Raw genomic sequence first — 18,632 nt, 5'->3', positions numbered from 1 at the left:
CAGTGTTTGTTCCCATAATAAGAGTCAGGTTGCAGTGTGTTAGTGAATTCATCATTGGATCCAATGTGATGATAATACAGTCAGTACCTAGTGCACCAAAACCAAAGATTGGGTCTCATATAGCAGTGCGAGCGAGTCATGGTCTATTGATATCATATGATATCACTGTGTTGCCTAATCCCTAATAACAGAGCCAAGGATCAATGCAATGTGAATGGGATGGGGTTGAGTGTAATAACACAGACACGGTCTATTGGAATATGAACTGACGTCAACATTGACTAATTGGTGGCACACTCACCCCGAATCAGAAGGATGTGGGTTCAAGCCCTCTCCAGAGACCCAACCACATCATCTAAGCTGATGCACCTGGTGTCATTATAAATGGGAGTCTCTGTTCTTTTGCTGGCTATTTTCTTGGACTCAGAAGGAGTGAAGGGAATGACAGACGGGACAATTCTGGGCAGTTGCTCCATCCAGCAAGGCAGGGATTTCTGGGACATGATTGCAGGTTTGAGGTGTCCGCCCACTTATTAAAAAACAACCTCTTCCTCTTTGGGTTTGTGAAGGGAGTTATGACTGCAGCACGCGAGGCCGACTAGAGTCTGGTGTAAAAATAATCACAAAGGCCAATTCCAGTTCTTAATAACAGAGGTGGCTTTAACTACAGGTAATCTTACATTAAGGGAGACAAGAGGCCGAATAAAGATTCGATTGTAATAGGAGGACAAGGTGTAAGAAAGCAATGATATTTGGGTTTCTGTGTTATGGTGAGTGTCACAGGGAGGTGTGTGATAAAATAGGAGTGGAAATGTCATGACAGAGACACGTGTGACTGACTCCACCTGACTGAGAGCTGTTATACCCAAGGGGAGGGCAATGACGACATGGGGAACTCCAGACATTTCTGGTATCTGAGGTGACAATGGTGCATCTGTTAGAGGAACTGAAAAGAATCGGTTCCTTCTCACCCTTGCCTGTAGTTCCCGAGTTACACAGACACACAGGAAACAGATCTGACAGCTCGTAGAAACTAATGTTTTAAATCTTCTGTTTGAGACACATTATGATTGAAAAGATCAAATGTTAAAACCTCAGGAGAGGAAAATTCAGAATGTCACAAAGATGAGTGAACCGTCCAATTAGTCCCATTCACTATAACTCTGCAAATTATTCCCTCTTCAAGTACTGATCCAATTCTCTTTGAAAGTTGCTCTTATATCTGCTTCCAACCCCCTGTCAGTATGTGCATTCCAGGTCACATCAAATCACTGCGTAAAAATGTTCTCCTCATCACTCCTTCCGGTTCTGTTGTCAAATATCTTAAATCTCTGAGTCCTCTGGTTACAAACCCTCCTGCTCCTGGAAACAGTTTCTCCCTTTCGACACTATTACAAATCCTTCCTCATTTTGAACACCTCCATTAAATTTCCCCCTAAACTTTTCTGATCTAAGAAGGACAGCCCCTGTTTTTCCCGCTCAAAAGAAGCGTCAGATTGGACTCGAAACCTTAAATCTGTTTCTCTGTCCACAGATGCTGCCAGACCTGCTGAGTTTTTGCAGCATTTTCTGCCTTTAGCCGTTTTTTCTTCTTTAATCTGTCAAAAACCCTTCATGATATTGAACATCTCAACTAAACAGGAACACAATGACATCAAGAGAGATATAGAGGAAAGGAGAGACAAAAACTGAGAGAAAAACTGAGACACTTAAAAAAACAGAAAGATGAGGTGGTGAAAGATAAAGCTGGGAAATAGAGGAAGCAAGTAATATAGAATGATGTGAGAGAATGATATAAAATGGAAAGGAGCAAGCTATCAATTCCTGGCTATGGAGAGCAGAGGGAACTCAGTGACTGACCCACAGACACGGCCACATATGTCCGGGAATGGAGACTCTGAACAGAAACAACAGGCTTATTTGTAAGTGTCACCGCAATGTGATCTGTGTGACTCTGCCCTGACTCTGTGGCCAGATATAGGCCGCCTTGACAGATGTTCTCACCCGACTGTAGCCCCTGGATTTATTTTCTGCTCAGAAGTGAGATGTGTGGTTAGGAACCAGCAGCAGAGAAACAGGAAGTTGTGTTTCCTGAGAATGAAACAGCAGGTGTCAGTTTCATGTTATCTCCGAGAACAGTCTTCCTGCCTGTGAGGGTGAACTCACTCTGACAGCATCAAAAAGAACCACACAGATTGCTGCCAGTCTCAGCATTACATTCACCTCCATTCCCAATTTAAAGATTTAAACATATGAGCTTATTTGGGGTTTAAACATATTCACTGAAGGGGGAAATGAGCTGATGGTTATCCTTGGGAGAACTAAGGGGAAATTATATAAAATAAATAATTTTGCCCGAAAACAGTTATCAGAAAATAGGAGAGTTAAAGTGAATCGAAGCCTGTCTGAGAGTGAGAGAGAGAAACAGAGAGGGGAATGACTCTCTGTACATTGAGCGTTGCCTCAGACAGAGAAGAGAGGCTAAATGAGGTTAAGTGTGTTAGGTTCTTTCTCAGAGAGAGAGAAAAAAAATTAAGTGAGTTTAGGCGCTCTCTGAAACAGAGAGATTAAGTGACTTAGTGTCTGAGAGAGAGAGGAGAGAGGTTAAGTGAAATAAAAGCAAAATATTGTGGATGCTGAAAATCTGAAATAAAAACAGAAAATGTTGGAAAAACTCAGCAGGTCTGACAGCATCTGTGGAGAGAGAAACAGAATTAACGTTTCGAGTCCGTATGACTGTACACGACCATACACTCTGAAGAAGAATCATACGGACTCGAGAAGTGAAGTGAGTTTGGGGACAGATGTGCTCATATTGGTAATTGAATGCTCAGTGTGAGATTGTTTTCTAAACAGCAGCACCCCAGAGAATGGGTTCCAGATAATTGTCAGTGCTATGAAAAGATTTGCAAAGATATTACATTGGGAATAAATGGAAATAAAGGACTAAAATACTTGTTGGGGATAATTACTTCAGGAAATACATTGCAAACGTGAAGAATGATGCGTTCACAATCAGACACGTAGACACAAGAACAAAGAAGAAAAGGACAGCACAGGAACAGGCCCTTCGGCCCTCCAAGCCTGCGCCAATCATATTGTCTGTCAACTAAAACATTTTGCACTTCCGGGGTCCGTATCCCTCTATTCCCATCCTATTCATGTATTTGTCAAGTTGCCTCTTAAAAACCACTATCATACCTGCTTCCACCACCTCCTCTGGCAGCGAATTCCAGACACTCACTACCCTCTGCGTAAAAAACTTGCCCTGCACATCTCCTCTAAAGTTTTCTCCTCTCACCTTAAATCTATGTCCCCTAATAATTGACTCTTCCACCCTAGGAAAAAGCTTCTGACTATCTACTCTGTCCATGCCACTCATAATTTTGTAAACTTCTATCAAGTCGCCCCTCAATCTCCGTCGCTCTAGTGAAAACAATCCGAGTTTCTCCAACCTCTCCTCATAGCTAATAACCTCCAGACCAGGCAGCATCCTGGTAAACCTCCTCTGCACCCTCTCCAATGTCTCCATATCCTTCTGGTAATGTGGCGACCAGAATTACACGCAATATTCCAGTGTGGCCTAACCAAGGTTCTATACATCTGCAGCATGACTTCCCAGCTTTTATACTCAATACCCCTGCCAGTGAAGGCAAGCATGCCATATGCCTTCCTGACTACCTTATCCACCTGCGTTGCCACTTTCAGTGACCTGTGGACCTGTACACCCAGATCCCTCTGCCCGTCGATGCACTTAAGGGTTCTGCCATTTACTGTATAATTCCTGCCTGTATTAGACCTTCCAAAATACATTACCTCGCATTTGTCCGGATTAAACTCCATCTGCCATTTCTCCGCCCAAGTCTCCAACCGATCTATATCCCGTTGTATCCTTTGACAATCCTCTTCACTATCCGCAACTCCTCCAACCTTCGTGTCGTCTGTAAACTTACTAATTAGCCCAGTTACATTTTCCTCCAAATCATTTACGTATACTACAAACAGCAAAGGTCCCAACACTGATCCCTGCGGAACACCACTAGTCACAGCTCTCCATTCAGAAAAGCATCCTTCCACTGCTACCCTCGAGTGTGTGCGCGCACACACTCACACACACCATTTTGTGTTGAGCTGGTTTCAGTTGTGCCTGTTAACCAGTTGATAGATTTTTAATTGGATACCATTAGGATTCTGCAGCAGTCCATTCGACTGAGGAGACAGTTCTAGATTCTGTCTGACACCATCAGTGGGTCAGGTGGAAGCTTAATAGAAAATCCTGCAGGAAAAATAATCCTTAACATTAAAAATCTATCTGAGCAATTGACTCAGTGCTACACCAGTGTGAATTAGTAAACTTTAACACAACAGGGTTTGTCACTAAGTAGTGTAAAGTACAGTGCACTAATGCTCACCTTTAGTCTTGCCCCTCAGTCCCAGTTAATCTCTGGAAGATTGTTACAAGATTCACCCCATCCTTTCGACACAAATATTACCCACATAACACTAGAGTCATTAGAAATTGATGTGTGCTTCCCACACACTGTCCTTTTAAATACACTTCACTCCTACCAGCCTTTAACTATTAAAAACATAACAGAGTTAATAGCTGCTGATAGCTGTCAATGAGATTAAATTTATGCTTGAAATGATTAAATCTTCACATGCAAAATATATTTTGTTTTATTCTTTGATGGGATGTGGGTGTCACTGGCAAGGCCAACATTTGTTGCCCAACCTTAACTGCCCTTGAACAGAGTGGCTTCCTCGGTTATTTCAGAGGGCAATTAAGAGTTAACCACATTGCTGTGGGTCTGGCCTCACATGTGGGCCGGACCAGGTGAGGACGGCAAATTTCCTTCCATAAAGGACATTAGTGAAGCAGATGGGTTTTTACAACAAGCAATGATAATTTCATGGACACTATCACTGAGACCAGCTTTCAATTGCAGATTTTGAATATGAGGTTAGAAGCCTGGTCAATATGCTCAGGTTCTGAAGGTGAAATCCACAATTTAGAGATCCTGAAATCAGTGTCGTCACTATAAGCAAGCTGCTACTAAAACGTTTAAGGAGCTAAGGTGACATTTTACATCTATAGTTTGACCATAACATTGGTTAATACCATTACTGTTAAACTTCCAGATAATAAAATCACAAACAGCAACTTCAAGCAGTAGGAGCAGAATAAACGAGATGGAGATAAACACGAGAACCCACAGGCGAGTACCACATAGAGTAGGTTCACACACCCGCGAACAGGGTGGGTTGGCACGCCCAGGGGTGGGGCGGGTTCATACATCCAAGGCTCACCGGGAATGATCAGAATAAGGAAACCATCCAGAAAATGACCAATAGGAATCTTCAGCTGAACACATCACTCATTCTTAAAGGGACAAAAGGGGTCCTGACACTGTGAAGTTAAAGGGGCAGACACAGCTTCAGCCTTCTCTCTGTTACCTTTCTGATAGTTAAAGGCTGGTAGGAGTGAGATATATTTAAAAGGACAGTGTGTGGGAAGCACACATCAATAAAACTGGGAATTCTTGGACATACGCTGCAGGTCGTTCTTTATCTGGGAATCAAACTGTTGTATTATTGTCCCAGCAGTTAACAGTCTCCTGTGAACTCCTCCAGCTTCTAGTTTAATGCAAATTTTAACCCAATAAATTTCAGCATGTTTCGATTCAGTGACTCGGGACTGACACACAAACACGTTGAACCATTTTAGACTTATTAAGAACCATTTTCCGTCTGGAAACTTAAACCTGCCGTTTCACTTTCAGTCAGGAACAGATCACAATTTTACACCAACCTTTCATTTGGCAGCACGTTTCCAGCATTCACCGTTGTTCTTCCTGACTCTAAACCCAGTTGTAAAAGAGCCTTCTGTTCTGTGTCTAGGAGCTCTGAACCATGGAAGAGAGCAACTGAGACACATTTCTTACACACCTCAGGATTCACCCACATGGGGATTGTGCCGTCACTGAAGAAAGATGAGAAAGACCAAAGTGTTGTTTGGGGGTCCCTCAGTGTGACCCTAATGGACTGTGTCCAGGCTGAAGTTCTGTTCCTACCGTAAGATCCTCCTCCAGATTGTCCTTTCTGACTCCAGCCAGGTGATGTTAAACACTCAGGTGAGGAAAAACAAAAATATATAAACAAAGCTGATTTATTTCACATTTATTCAGAATATTGAACCTCATCAACAGGTCAGGACAGTCAGAATGAACATGGTTCAGTCCTGGTATGATTAACAGCATCAACAGGAGTAGAATCCAAACCTTGCAATCGCTTGTGAATCCACTGGTGTGTTCGTAGGTGTGATGACTGAGTGAATGCCTTTCCGCAGGCATTACAGGTGAACGGCCTCTCCCCACTGTGAACTCGCTGGTGTTTCAGCAGATAGGATGAATGAGAAAATCTCTTCCCACACACAGAGCAGGTAAATGGCCTCTCCCCACTGTGAATGCTCTGGTGTGTCAGCAGGTTGGATAACTGAGTGAATCCCTTCCCACACACAGAGCAGGTGAACGGCCTCTCTCCAGTGTGTACTCGCTGGTGATTCAATAGGTTAGATGACCGAGTGAATCCCTTCCCACACACGGAGCAAATGAACGGTCTCTCCTCAGTGTGAACCTGTTGATGTGTCAGAAGGTTAGATGAACGGGTGAATCCCTTCCCACAGTCAGAGCAGGTGAATGGTCTATCCCCTGTGTGAAGTTGCTGGTGTATCAGAAGGTTGGATGAATTAATGAATCCCTTCCTACAGTCAGAGCAGGTGAACGGCCTCTCCCCAGTGTGAATTCGCTGGTGATTCAGTAGGGCAGACGGACGGCTGAATCCTTTCCCACAGTTGGTACAGGTGAATGGCCTCTCTCCAGTGTGAGTATATTGATGTGTTAGCAGATCCTTTTTGCTTTTAAAGCTCTTGTCACAGTCAGAACAATTAAAAAATTTGTTATCAGAGTGAACAAGTTGATGTGTCAGAAGGTGGGATGACTGAATGAATCCCTTCCCGCACTCGGAGCAGGTGAACGGCCTCTCCCCAGTGTGAATACGTTGATGTATCAGCAGATCTTTTCTGCATTTAAAACTCTTCTCACAGTTAGAACATGTAAACGGTCTCTTATCAGTGTGCACAAGTTGGTGTGTCACAATGTGGGATGACCGAGTGAAGTCCTTCCCACACACAGGGCAGGTGAATGGCCTCTCCTCAGTGTGAACTCGCTGGTGTGTCCGAAGGTTGTACAAATGGGTGAATCCCTTCCCACAGATAGAGCAGGTGAACGGTCTCTCCCCAGTATGACTGCGCCGATGAACTTCCAGTTGGGATGGGAAATTGAATCCCTTCCCACAGTCCATACATTTCCATGGTTTCTCCATGGTGTGGGGGTCCTTGTCTCTTTCCAGGTTGGACGATTAGTTGAAGCCTTGTCCACACACAACACACGTACAGTTTCTCCCCACTGTGAATGGTGCGATATTTTTGCAGACTGTGTAACTGCTTAAAGTTTTTTTCAAAGTCAATTCACTGGAACACTCTCACTCGGGTGTGTGTGTGTTGAGGCTTTTCCAGTCATACAGATGTTTGAAATCCTTTCCCAAAGACAGATTAGACAAACATTTCTCCTTCCACATTCAAAAGTTGATGATATTCAGGTCCTGATGAATTCAGTGCCTCTGACAGATCTTGATGTGATGTTTGCTTTGCGTTTTCTGTCTGCCAGTCACCTCCGTTTAATACCCTGTAAAACGAGTTTACAAAAGTCATCACTTTAAATCCAGGACTGAAATTCAGAACAGACAATTGTAGTTTCTATGGAACATTTATTCCTCTCTTGTTCCCCCAAAGCTGTAAATCCCCGTCCCACACACTCTCCCTCCTCCCTGGGCTGAAATCCAAACCCATCTCACCATCTCCACCATTTCTTTCCTCCACTCCCAGTTTTCTCCCTCCCTCTCCTCTGCCTGGGTTCAGTCCTCCAGCTCCTGTGTCTCTGATTCAGGGTCTCAGGCGGGATCCCAGCTGCCGCCGGGCGGGACACAGGAGGGGGGACCCTCCCGGGTGGGTCTTACCCGGACCCTGAGTCCGTCCCCCCGCAGTTTCTGAGCCCCCGGGCGGCCCGCGGTCTCCCCGCAGTTTCTGAATCTCCAGCTCCGGAGCCTCTTCCCCTGAACCCGGCTCTGTCACCGGGAAGAAGCCCCGGAGCTGCAAACACGGGTCATGGAGGCTGTGATCCGGGATTGCGGCCTACACCGGGTGTTTCTGGATCCTCCCCACCCCGGCTCCCGGCTCCCGGCTCCCGGCTCCGCTCCTCCCTCCGCCTCAGCGACTCTCACTCGCGTCTCCCGCACTCCCAGGGCTCTGAGCAAACTGACACTGCGCATGCTCCAAGTATCATCAGCATTGCGCCTGCGCGTTGGGCTCCTGTACAGTGATTAGGGCACTTTCACACACGCAGGAGATTGTGGGTATCGGCAGTGCCATTGAAACACAAAATAGAGAACGAAAACAATTTTCTGATACCCAATTGTGAACAAATAAAAAGAAAAATCACACGTAAATCCTAGTAAATGGGTGGTCTGCCATGTTCCATTTCTTGAAGTGATTTAAACATATCTCAAGCCAGCTCAAACGTGTTAAGGGCAAGTCATGTTCAACTAACTTGCTGTGAATTCTTCACAAATGCCCATTCCCCTTCCTTCTGCTGTATAATGGAAGTTCCGTGCATTGATGTTTCTTTATCATTTGGTTCTGATCTTTATTGATTGGTCTATGGCCAAAGTTTCAATCCCATAACCACAAAGTAATCACAAAAAAAATATTTTTCACTCACAATTACCCAGCACCCCAGCAGCTGGGATTCTGCATTGCGACTGGAGGAGCTCCTGCTCATAGATTCTGCTTCCAACAAATGTTGTTCTTATAGTGGCTGTCCCTGTGATTGATTTTTTGCGGGCTTTTCTGGGGTGAAATTGCCCGTTGCCCCCGTGTAGTTGGAACCCTGGTTCTGAAATACTGCCCGTATGATTTTAAGGCTTCCTGGAATAATGCACCGATGGAAATCTGCAATAATCCATGGTCCCATCTGAGTTGCAGATTTTAATGTGATTATCCAATCTAGAAAAAATATAATTTCACCCCTTTAAACCTGATTCAGCTGATCCCCTCCACACATACTGCAAAAGATTATCTTTGAGATCAGCTGTTCCTTTATAGTCTGTAAGAAATACAAAAAATTCTGGAAAAATTCAGCAGGTCTGATAGCATCTGTGGAAAGAAAGACAGAGTTAACGTTTTGAGTCCGTATGACTCTTCTTCAGAGTCTGTGTTATTCTGAATTATGACATTCTCCTGAACCTGTCCTAACCCTTCTGCCAGTTCACTTATTGGAAACAGGGACTCTCCTTGTTTTAATGTTAACACTCCATGTCTCCCCAGTTATTCATTTAAGTCAGCCCATGAATTGTTTGAGCATTGTTTCATCATGTTCCCACATTTCATTAACAAATGTTGAAACGTATGCTTCACACCCACAGGGTTTCATCTCTTTAAAGCCACAAACAGAAAGGTCCAGTTTTCTCCTGGAGGTTGAGACAAATCAGCTTTCAAAATGATGCAGGGTTTCAGCCAATGAGGGACATCCGGATTCAGCCCCGCCCCTCATTCACTCCGATTGGTTGTAGGATCACACGCTCACGATCGGACCTACAGCTCCGCCCCCTCTTCCTATTGGTCCGGAGTTTCCGTCAATCCACCCGGCACAGTGATCTGGAGCAGGCGCAGTGTGTGTAATGGCGGTGAACAGAAGCTTGTTTGTCGGATCCACAGGAGGTAAGATAAAGAGCGGAGTGGAGGGAAAAATAGAGCCGGTGGGTGGATGGGGAGGGTTCGTAAGCACTCGATGCGGCTCTGAACCCAAAGTAAGAAACTATCTGTGGGGCGAAGGCTGCGGGATCGCGTCTCCAGCAATAGGCCCGGGTTAACGACCGCCATCTTGAGCGGGGTTAATGTGTAGCATGGCGCATGCGCAGTAATCCCTGTCAGCAGGAGGAGAGAATGTTGTGCATTTCTATCCTGGACTGACGGGGATGGGTTTTGGAAACTCCTTTTACAGGGCATTGGAAGGGGAGGATTTACACACAGCAAACTCCAAGCAAAGATCACATTAAGATCTGACTCGAGTCACTCGATTCATCAGGACCTGGATATTATCAGTCTTTGAGTTTAAGCATTGAGTTCCAGGTCATTAACACTCAATGTGTGAAATTTCTTCCTCACATTCCCCCTGTAGATCTTACCCTAAATCTTAAATCTGTGTCTGTGATACTTTTATGATTAGCTAATACCTTATGTTTTTTTCATTCATTCATAGGATGTGGGCTTTGCTGGATGGGCCAGCATTTATTGCCCATTCCTAGTTGCCTTTGAGAAGGTGGTGGTGAGCTGGCCCTTCTAGGTGGTGGAGGTTCAGGGTTTTGAGTTTCTGTCAAACTTCTGGTTGAGTTGTAATCCCTCTTTTTCAACCCTTCCCTCTCCCACCCCAACCCTTCTCTCTCTTCCTGTCTTCTCCCATCGAGGTGCCTTGTGTAGGCCCAGACTGGGTGGCAGATTCTCTTCCCTGAAGGACATCAGTGAACCAGTTGGGTTTTTATGACAATCCAGCAGTTTTCATGGTCACTTTTCCCTGGTGCCGGCCCCACAACTTACCAGATTCATTCAGCTCAATTTCACAACCTGTTTTTGTGGGTTCTCTCTCACTCCTTTTTCTTTGTTTTAAATCAATTTCACAGGGTATTAGAAGGGGAGGATTTGCAACTGGGAAACTGAAACCAAACATCACATCAGGATCTGACAGAGTTGCCCAGCTTGTCGTCACCCAGATATCATCGGAAGTTGAACATGGAAGGAAAAAGCACCGTTCACAGTGGGGAGAAACCGTACACGTGTTCTGTCTGTGGACGAGGCTTCAACCGATCATCTAATCTGTTGAAACATAAATGCAGTCACAACAGGGAGAAACTGTGGAAATGTGGGGACTGTGGGAAGGGATTTAATTACCCATCAGAGCTGGAAAATCATCAACGAATTCACACTGGGGAGAGGCCATTCACCTGCCCTGAGTGTAGGAAGAGATTTACTTGTTCGTCCAGCCTGCTGAAACATCGGCGAGTTCACACTGGGGAGAGGCCGTTCACCTGCTCCGAGTGTGGGAAGGGATTTGCTCGGTCATCCACCCTGCTGACACACCAGCGAGTTCACACTGACGAGAGACCTTTCAAATGCCCAGACTGCGGGAAGTGCTTTAAAAGTCCCCGGGAACTGACTGCCCATCAACGTGTTCACACTGATGAGAGGCCATTCAGGTGCTCGCACTGTGGGACTGGGTTCAAGACATTATTTCACCTCACTGTTCACCAGCGAATTCACACTGGGGAGAGCCCATTCACCTGCTCCAAGTGTGGGAAGGGATTTGCTAACGCATCCACCCTGCTGAATCACCAGAGTGTTCACACTGACGAGAGACCTTTCAAATGTCCAGACTGTGGGAAGTGCTTTAAAAGTTCCGGGGACCTGATGATCCATCAACGTGTTCACACCGATGAGAGACCGTTCAGGTGCTCTCACTGCGGGACTGGGTTCAGACAATCATCTCAACTCATTGTACACCAGCGAATTCACAATGGGGAGAGACCATTCACCTGCTCAGAGTGTGGGATGGGATTCACTCGCTTATCCATCCTGTTGACACACCAGCGCACGCACACTGGGGAGAGGCCATTAACCTGCTCTGAGTGTGGGAGGGGATTCACAACCACATCCTCCCTGCTGAGACACCGGCGAGTTCACACTGGGGAGAGGCCATTCAGCTGCCCCGAGTGTGGGAGGGGATTCACAACCACATCCTCCCTGCTGAGACACCGGCGAGTTCACACTGGGGAGAGGCCATTCACCTGCCCCGAGTGTGGGAGGGGATTCATAACCTCATCCAAACTGCTGAAACATCAGCGAGTTCACAAGTGATTGGGTTTTTCTGTTAATCACATCCATGACTGAACTGTGTCCATTTGGTCTGTTTCTGCTGATGTTAATAAACTCCAGTCCAATTAATATTCTGGATAAAGTCAAATAAATCAGCTTTGTGTTAAACTTGCACTGTGTTGAGTCTTTTTAATATCTCTAACACAAATTAGTTCCTTTTGAAGTGCTCTCCCTCTCCTCTGTCTCCTTCATCCACACCTCCAACAACAAGTGTGAGGAGCTCATGGAACTTCTTTGTCACTAAGATTGAGACAATCCGATCAGCTGCTTCCCTCCTTCCACTGGCCCACCGGGCCAAACTCTTTCTAAAGCTTCCCCCCTGCCCCTTGCCCTGAACCTGTTTTTCTCCCGTTTCGCCCCTCTCCCACTTCTTGCCCTCTCAGAGCTCATCTTGTCAATGAGACCTGCCTTCTGCTGCCTTGACCCTATTCTCACGAAACTGCTGACCATCCATTTTCTCTATGTTAGCTGATATTGTTAACGGTTCTTTCTCTTATCTGTCCCTCTTGCCTTAAAATCCACCACCATCACCCTCCTGAGAAGAAACAAACCTTTATCCCACCATCTTTACAAACTACCACCCCATCTCCAAACTCCCTTTTCTCCACAAAGTCCTTGAACTTGGTGTCCCCCAAGGATCTATCCTTGGCCCCTCCTATTTCTCATCTACCCGCTGCCACTAGGTGACATCACCCAAAAGCACCGTGTTAGTTTTCACATGTACACTGACAATGCCCAGCTCTACCTCACCACCATCCCTCTCCATTCCTCCACTGTTACTAAATTATCAAACTGTTTATCTGACACCAAATACTGAATGAGCAGGAATTATCTCCAATCAAAATTTGGGAAGACCAAAGCTATTGTCTTCAGTCACCACTTTGAATTGTCAAGGAACTATCAGATTTTTTTCTGATATTATTGTGGGATATTGTGAAACAAGCTTATGGTTCTGTGTGTGTGTGGCTAATTTAATTAACTAAAGACAATTAGACTGCAAGGTTTAAATTATCAAAGGAGTGAGGTGTAAAAGAAGCATTTGAAATGGGGATGAGTGAGCTGGAATGAGGTCTCAGTGGATAAGGTGTGAAGGTAATTTATATGTTTAGATAAAGAAGGAGTTGTTTGATTTTCAAAGGGATGGTGTAATGTTTACAACTGACAAGATAAGTCAGGCAAAGTGATTGCATTCGTTTTTCCCAGAAGTGCTGGCCATAATAACAACGTGAAAGATTTTTATATTCTGGGAAAAGTAACTTTGAAAGAGAAACAATGGGATTTACAAATCAAAAGGTATAAAATATATTTAAAGAAGGATGGAAGGTTGTGTGGGGTATGGCCATGTGAGAACTTGAAAGGTGCAACGTGTGAAACAGACTTGGGGGGGGGGAAAAGCCTCAAGCTACCCTCCAGAAGTTTGCTGTTCCAGTAACCAAGGTTGTGTTAAAAGCCGTTGGAATTTCACTGTCGAGTGGGTGCTTGTGGCAATAGTCTGAATGTCTTTATAAATTAGGAATCTATTTGGGCTGTTGCCTTAAAGGAAGTGTGTAGTTGGTAGTCTGGTTAAGTATGAATTTTGCGAAATGCTATTAGATTAAGTAACTGTGTAACCGTGATTTTGTGTGTGTGTGTTTAAGTTTTTTCTTCTTTTGTTAATAAATACTTTAAATTAATCTTTAAAATCTCTGAAGGTGGCCGTGAACTCATTACTTCTGACTTCAGTGCACAAGCCTCCTTGTAATAAATGCAAATAAAAAAATCATTGTGATAGTTTGGCCAAGTCTCCCTTGTGGATTTGATCAGCCTGGAAAATTCTGTTCCATAACGGCCGTGTGCATCCCTCTCCCTGGGAACTGTCTGAGGCTCAACCACACTGTTCACAATCCTGGTGTCAGATTTAACCCCAAGATAAGTTTCTGACCACATATCCACACCATCACTAACACCAGATATTTTAATCTCCATAATGTCGCCTGTCTCCAGCCCACCCCAGCTCATATGGGACACTTGCCTTTATTAACCGAGACACAGAATATAAAAGCAGGGAGGTTATGTTGGAGTGTATACAATGTGAGTTAGGCCACAGCTGGAGTGCTGTGTGCAATTCTGGTCACCAAACTATAGGAAGGATGTGATTGCACTGGAGAGGGTGCAGAGGGGATTCACCAGGATGTTGCCTGGGCTGGAGCGTTTCAGCTATGAAGAGAGACTGGATAGGCGAGGGTTGTTTTCCTTCGAGCAGAGAGGGCTGAGGGGGGACCTGATAGAGGTGTACAAAATTATGAGGGGCATAGATCGGGAGAAACATTTCCCCTTAGTGGTGGTGTCAATAACCAGGGGGCATAGATTGAAAATAAAGGGCAGGGGGTTTAGTGGGGATTTGAGGAACCAGCAAGATCCCACAAGCAATCTGATAATGAACAGATAATCTGTATTTGTGATGTTGATTTGAGTGTGGAAGGGGACGTGTAAAGAGCTGGTCATTGTATGGAGATGTGAACCAAGGAAATGGTACCTGTGTGTAATAGTGACACAGCCTTGTGTTCACACTCATAACAATACACAGATATCCTTGTGGTTATGGTTTGAACAGGGCCAGATGATGAATGTGGTGAACAAGTTAAATATAAATATCTCCAGTGTAGCTGCAGCTTCTTAGATCAGAGCTGGGGAGAAGAGAGCTCCGAATCCACTGCATTATCTTCCCATGGAGAGGTTGTGCAGTCTGTAGTTTAATGGGAATAGTGTCAATGGAGCAGGAGGTGTGTCTCATGGATAAGATGAGCTCTGAGAGGGCATGAGGGGAGGTGGGAGAGAAACTAGAGGAAGACGTGAGTTCAGAGCTCGGTATAAGGGGAACTTTAGGGGAGGTTTGGCCCAGTAGGTTAGGGGAAGGGAGGGAAACAACAGAGGCAGCTGGTTGGATTGTCTCAATTTTAGTGACAAAGAAGACCATGAGCTGCTCCTCCATGAGCACTTGTTGGGGGTGAGGATGGAAGAGACAGAGGAGAAGGAGAGCAATTCAAAAGGAACTAACGTGTTAGAGATATTAAAATGACTCAACAAATTGTGTATTTAAAACAAAGCTGATTTATTTAACTTTTATCCAGAATATTAATCCCTATAACTGGGCTGGAGTTCATTTACATCAGTAGAAATAAACTAGGAATGTAGTTCAGTTCTAAGTGTGATTAACAGCAAAATTCAAGCACTATTTAAGTTTTTTTACTTATTCGTTCATGGGATGTGGGTGTCGCTGGTGTCACTGGCTCGGCCAGCATTTATTGCCTATCCCTAATTTCCCTTGAGAAGGTACTGGTGAGCTGCCTTCTTGAATCACTACAGTCCATGTGGGATAGGTACACCCACAGTGCTGTTAGGAAAGGGGTTCCAGGATTTTCTTCTAGTGACAGTGAAGGAACGGTGATAAATTTCCAAGTCAGGGTGGCGTGGGGCTTGGTGGAAAACATGAAGATGGTGGCGTTCTCATGCATCTTTGTGAACTCGCTGGTGTCTCAGCAGGGTGGATGAGTGAGCAAATCCCTTCTGACATACAGTGCAGGTGAATGGCCTCTCCCCAGTGTGAACTCGCTGGTGCTCCAGCTGGTTGGATAATGTAGTGAATCCCTTTCCACACAAGGAGCAGGTGAACGGCCTCTCCCCGGTGTGAATGCGCTGGTGTGTCAGCAGGTTGGCTAACTGAGTGAATCCCTTCCCACACTCGGAGCAGGTGAATGGCCTCTCTCCAGTGTGAACTCGCTGGTGTACAGTGAGGTCAGATAATTGCCTGAACCCAGTATGGCACCGAGAGCACCTGAATGGCCTCTCATCAGTGTGAATACGTTGATGGCGCATCAGTTCACCAGAACTTTTATAGCACTTCCCACAGTCTGGGCATTTAAAAGGTTTCTCGTCAGAGTGAACTCGCTGGTGAGCCAATAGGTTGCATGACAGAGTGAATCCCTTCCCACACTCGGAGCAGGCGAACAGCTTCTCCCCGGTGTGACTGCGCCAATGAGATTCCAGCTGAACTGGAAAATTGAATCCTTTCCCACAGTCCTCACATTTACACGGTTTCTCCTCAGTGTGACTGCGCTTGTGTCTCGACAGGTCAGATGATCGGTTGAAGCCTCGTCCACACACAGAACATGTGTATGGTTTCTCCCAACTGTGAATGGTGTTTTTTCCTTCCATGTTCAAAATCCGACAATATTCAGGTTACGATAAATTCTGCAACTCTGTTAGATCCTGAAGTGATTTTGGGTTTGAATTTCCTGACTGTAAATTCTTCCCCTCCAATACCCTGTGAAATTGACTTAAAACAGAGAAAAGGGAGTGAGCAAGAGAACCCACAAAGACAGATTGTGAAATTGAGCTGAATGAATCTGGTAATTTGTGGGGCCGGCACTAGGGAAAAGTGACCATGAAAACTGCTGGATTGTCATAAAAACCCAACTGGTTCACTAATGTCCTTCAGGGAAAGGGATCCACCATCTCATCTGGATCTGGACTCTGGCTTCTAAGGGAGAACAGGCAGACTTTGAGATGTGGGAGCATTAGGGGGCAAAGGAGAGGGATTTTATATATCCACAACTCAACCTAAACTTTGACAGAAACTTCTAAACCCTCAACTTCTACCATCTGGAAGGACCAGAGAAGCAGGTGTATGTGAACACCAACACTTCCAAGTTCCCCTCCAAGTTGAAACCGTCCTGACTTGTCTGACTCCTGGTACTGGATGAACAGAAATTTCCTCCAGTTAAATATCGTGAAGACCAAAGACATTGTCTTCAGTCCCCGCTCTAAACTATTCCATAGCCACTGACTTCATTCCTCTCCCTGGCAACTGTCCCAGGCTGGACAAGACTGGGCACAATCTCAGTGTCATGCTCCCCCCCAGCTGATCTCCTGACCACAGAACACCGCCTATTTCCACCTCAGTAACCTCACCTGCTCTGCCCCTGAGTCAGCTAATCTGCTTCTGAAACTCTCATCCACTCCACTCCCTAAATTTGACTATTCTAATTCATCCCACATTCAACCTCTCTGTAAAGCTGAGATCATCCAAAACTCTGCTACCCTTCACTACTCTGCTCACTGAGCTACTTAGGCTTCAGGTTGAGCAGTGCTTCAAATCTTAAAACTTTCATCTGTTTCATCAGATGCGACGGAGGCGAAGGAACTGAGAGAATGGGACGGAGCCTCCGTCGCATCTGTTCTGATGATGCTACCTTCAAAAACAGCTCCTTTGACATGTCCTCATTTTTCTTTAACCGAGGTTTTCCACCCACGGTCGTTGACAGGGCCCTCAACCGTGTCCGGCCCATATCCCGCGCATCCGCCCTCACGCCTTCTCCTCCCTCCCAGAAACATGATAGGGTCCCCCTTGTCCTCACTTATCACCCCACCAGCCTCCGCATTCAAAGGATCATCCTCCGCCATTTCCGCCAACTCCAGCATGATGCCACCACCAAACACATCTTCCCTTCACCCCCCCGGCGGCATTCCGTAGGGATCGTTCCCTCTGGGACACCCTGGTCCACTCCTCCATCACCCCCTACTCCTCAAGCCCCACCTATGGCACCTCCCCATGCCCACGCAGAAGATGCAACACCTGCCCCTTCACTTCCTCTCTCCTCACCGTCCAAGGGCCCAAACACTCCTTTCAAGTGAAGCAGCATTTCACTTGCATTTCCCCTAACTTAGTCTACTGCATTCATTGCTCCCAATGCTGTCTCCTCTACATTGGAGAGACCAAACGCAAACTGGGCGACCGCTTTGCAGAACACCTGCAGTCTGTCCGCAAGAAAGACCCAAACCTCCCTGTCGCTTGCCATTTTAACACTCCACCCTGCTCTCTTGCCCACATGTCTGTCCTTGGCTTGCTGCATTATTCCAGTGAAGCCCAACGCAAACTGGAGGAACAGCACCTCATCTTCCGACTAGGCACTTTACAGCCTTCCGGGCTGAATATTGAATTCAACAACTTTAGATCTTAAACTCCCCCTCCCCCCATCCCCACCCCGTTTCTTCCCCCTCCCCATTTTTTTTCAATAATTTATATAGATTCTTCTTTTCCCACCTATTTCCATTATTTTTAAATCTACAACTAATACCTTGTTAGTCTTTCCACCCCACCCCCACTAGAGCTGTACCTTGAGTATCCTGCCATCCATTCTTAATTAGCACTTTTCTTAGATAATATCACCACCTTCAACACCTCTTTGATCCTTTTGTCTGTGACATCTTTTGATTATCTGCTCCTATCACTGCTTGCTTGTCCCCACAACCACCCCACCTTCAACTTCTCTCTCCCCCCGCCCCCCACCTTAGACCAGCTTATATTTCACCTCTCTCCTAACTATACTTCAGTTTTGCCGGACGGTCATGAGGACTCGAAACGTCAACTCTTTTCTTCTCCACCGATGCTGCCAGACCTGCTGAGTTTTTCCAGGTAATTCTGTTTTTGTTTTGGATTTCCAGCATCCGCAGTAGCTTTTAGCTTTTTGTTTTTATCACCGTTATAAATGTAAGTCAATGCTACAGACTGGGACACATATCACTGTTATAAATGTAAGTCAATGTTACA

At 45.5% G+C, this 18,632-nt stretch overlaps 1 protein-coding gene and 1 long non-coding RNA gene across 2 annotated transcripts in view; both read right to left on the bottom strand.

Moving 5' to 3' along the window:
* Window positions 1-18,632, bottom strand: part of LOC144698139 (uncharacterized) — a 212,690-nt gene that overhangs the window by 28,719 nt on the left and 165,339 nt on the right. The window lies entirely within an intron of this gene.
* LOC144698097 (uncharacterized) lies at window positions 6,182-7,944 on the bottom strand. The gene has a single exon (XM_078570018.1). The coding sequence runs from the start codon at window positions 7,381-7,383 to the stop codon at window positions 6,220-6,222; it is 1,164 nt and encodes a 387-aa protein (XP_078426144.1). The 5' UTR covers window positions 7,384-7,944; the 3' UTR covers window positions 6,182-6,219.

The sequence above is a fragment of the Cetorhinus maximus genome, chromosome 23 (assembly GCF_964194155.1).
Source record: "Cetorhinus maximus chromosome 23, sCetMax3.hap1.1, whole genome shotgun sequence".
Lineage (NCBI taxonomy): Eukaryota > Metazoa > Chordata > Chondrichthyes > Lamniformes > Cetorhinidae > Cetorhinus > Cetorhinus maximus.
The sequence above is the reverse complement of the archived record's forward strand: the minus strand, read 5'-3'. Positions and strand labels throughout refer to the sequence as shown.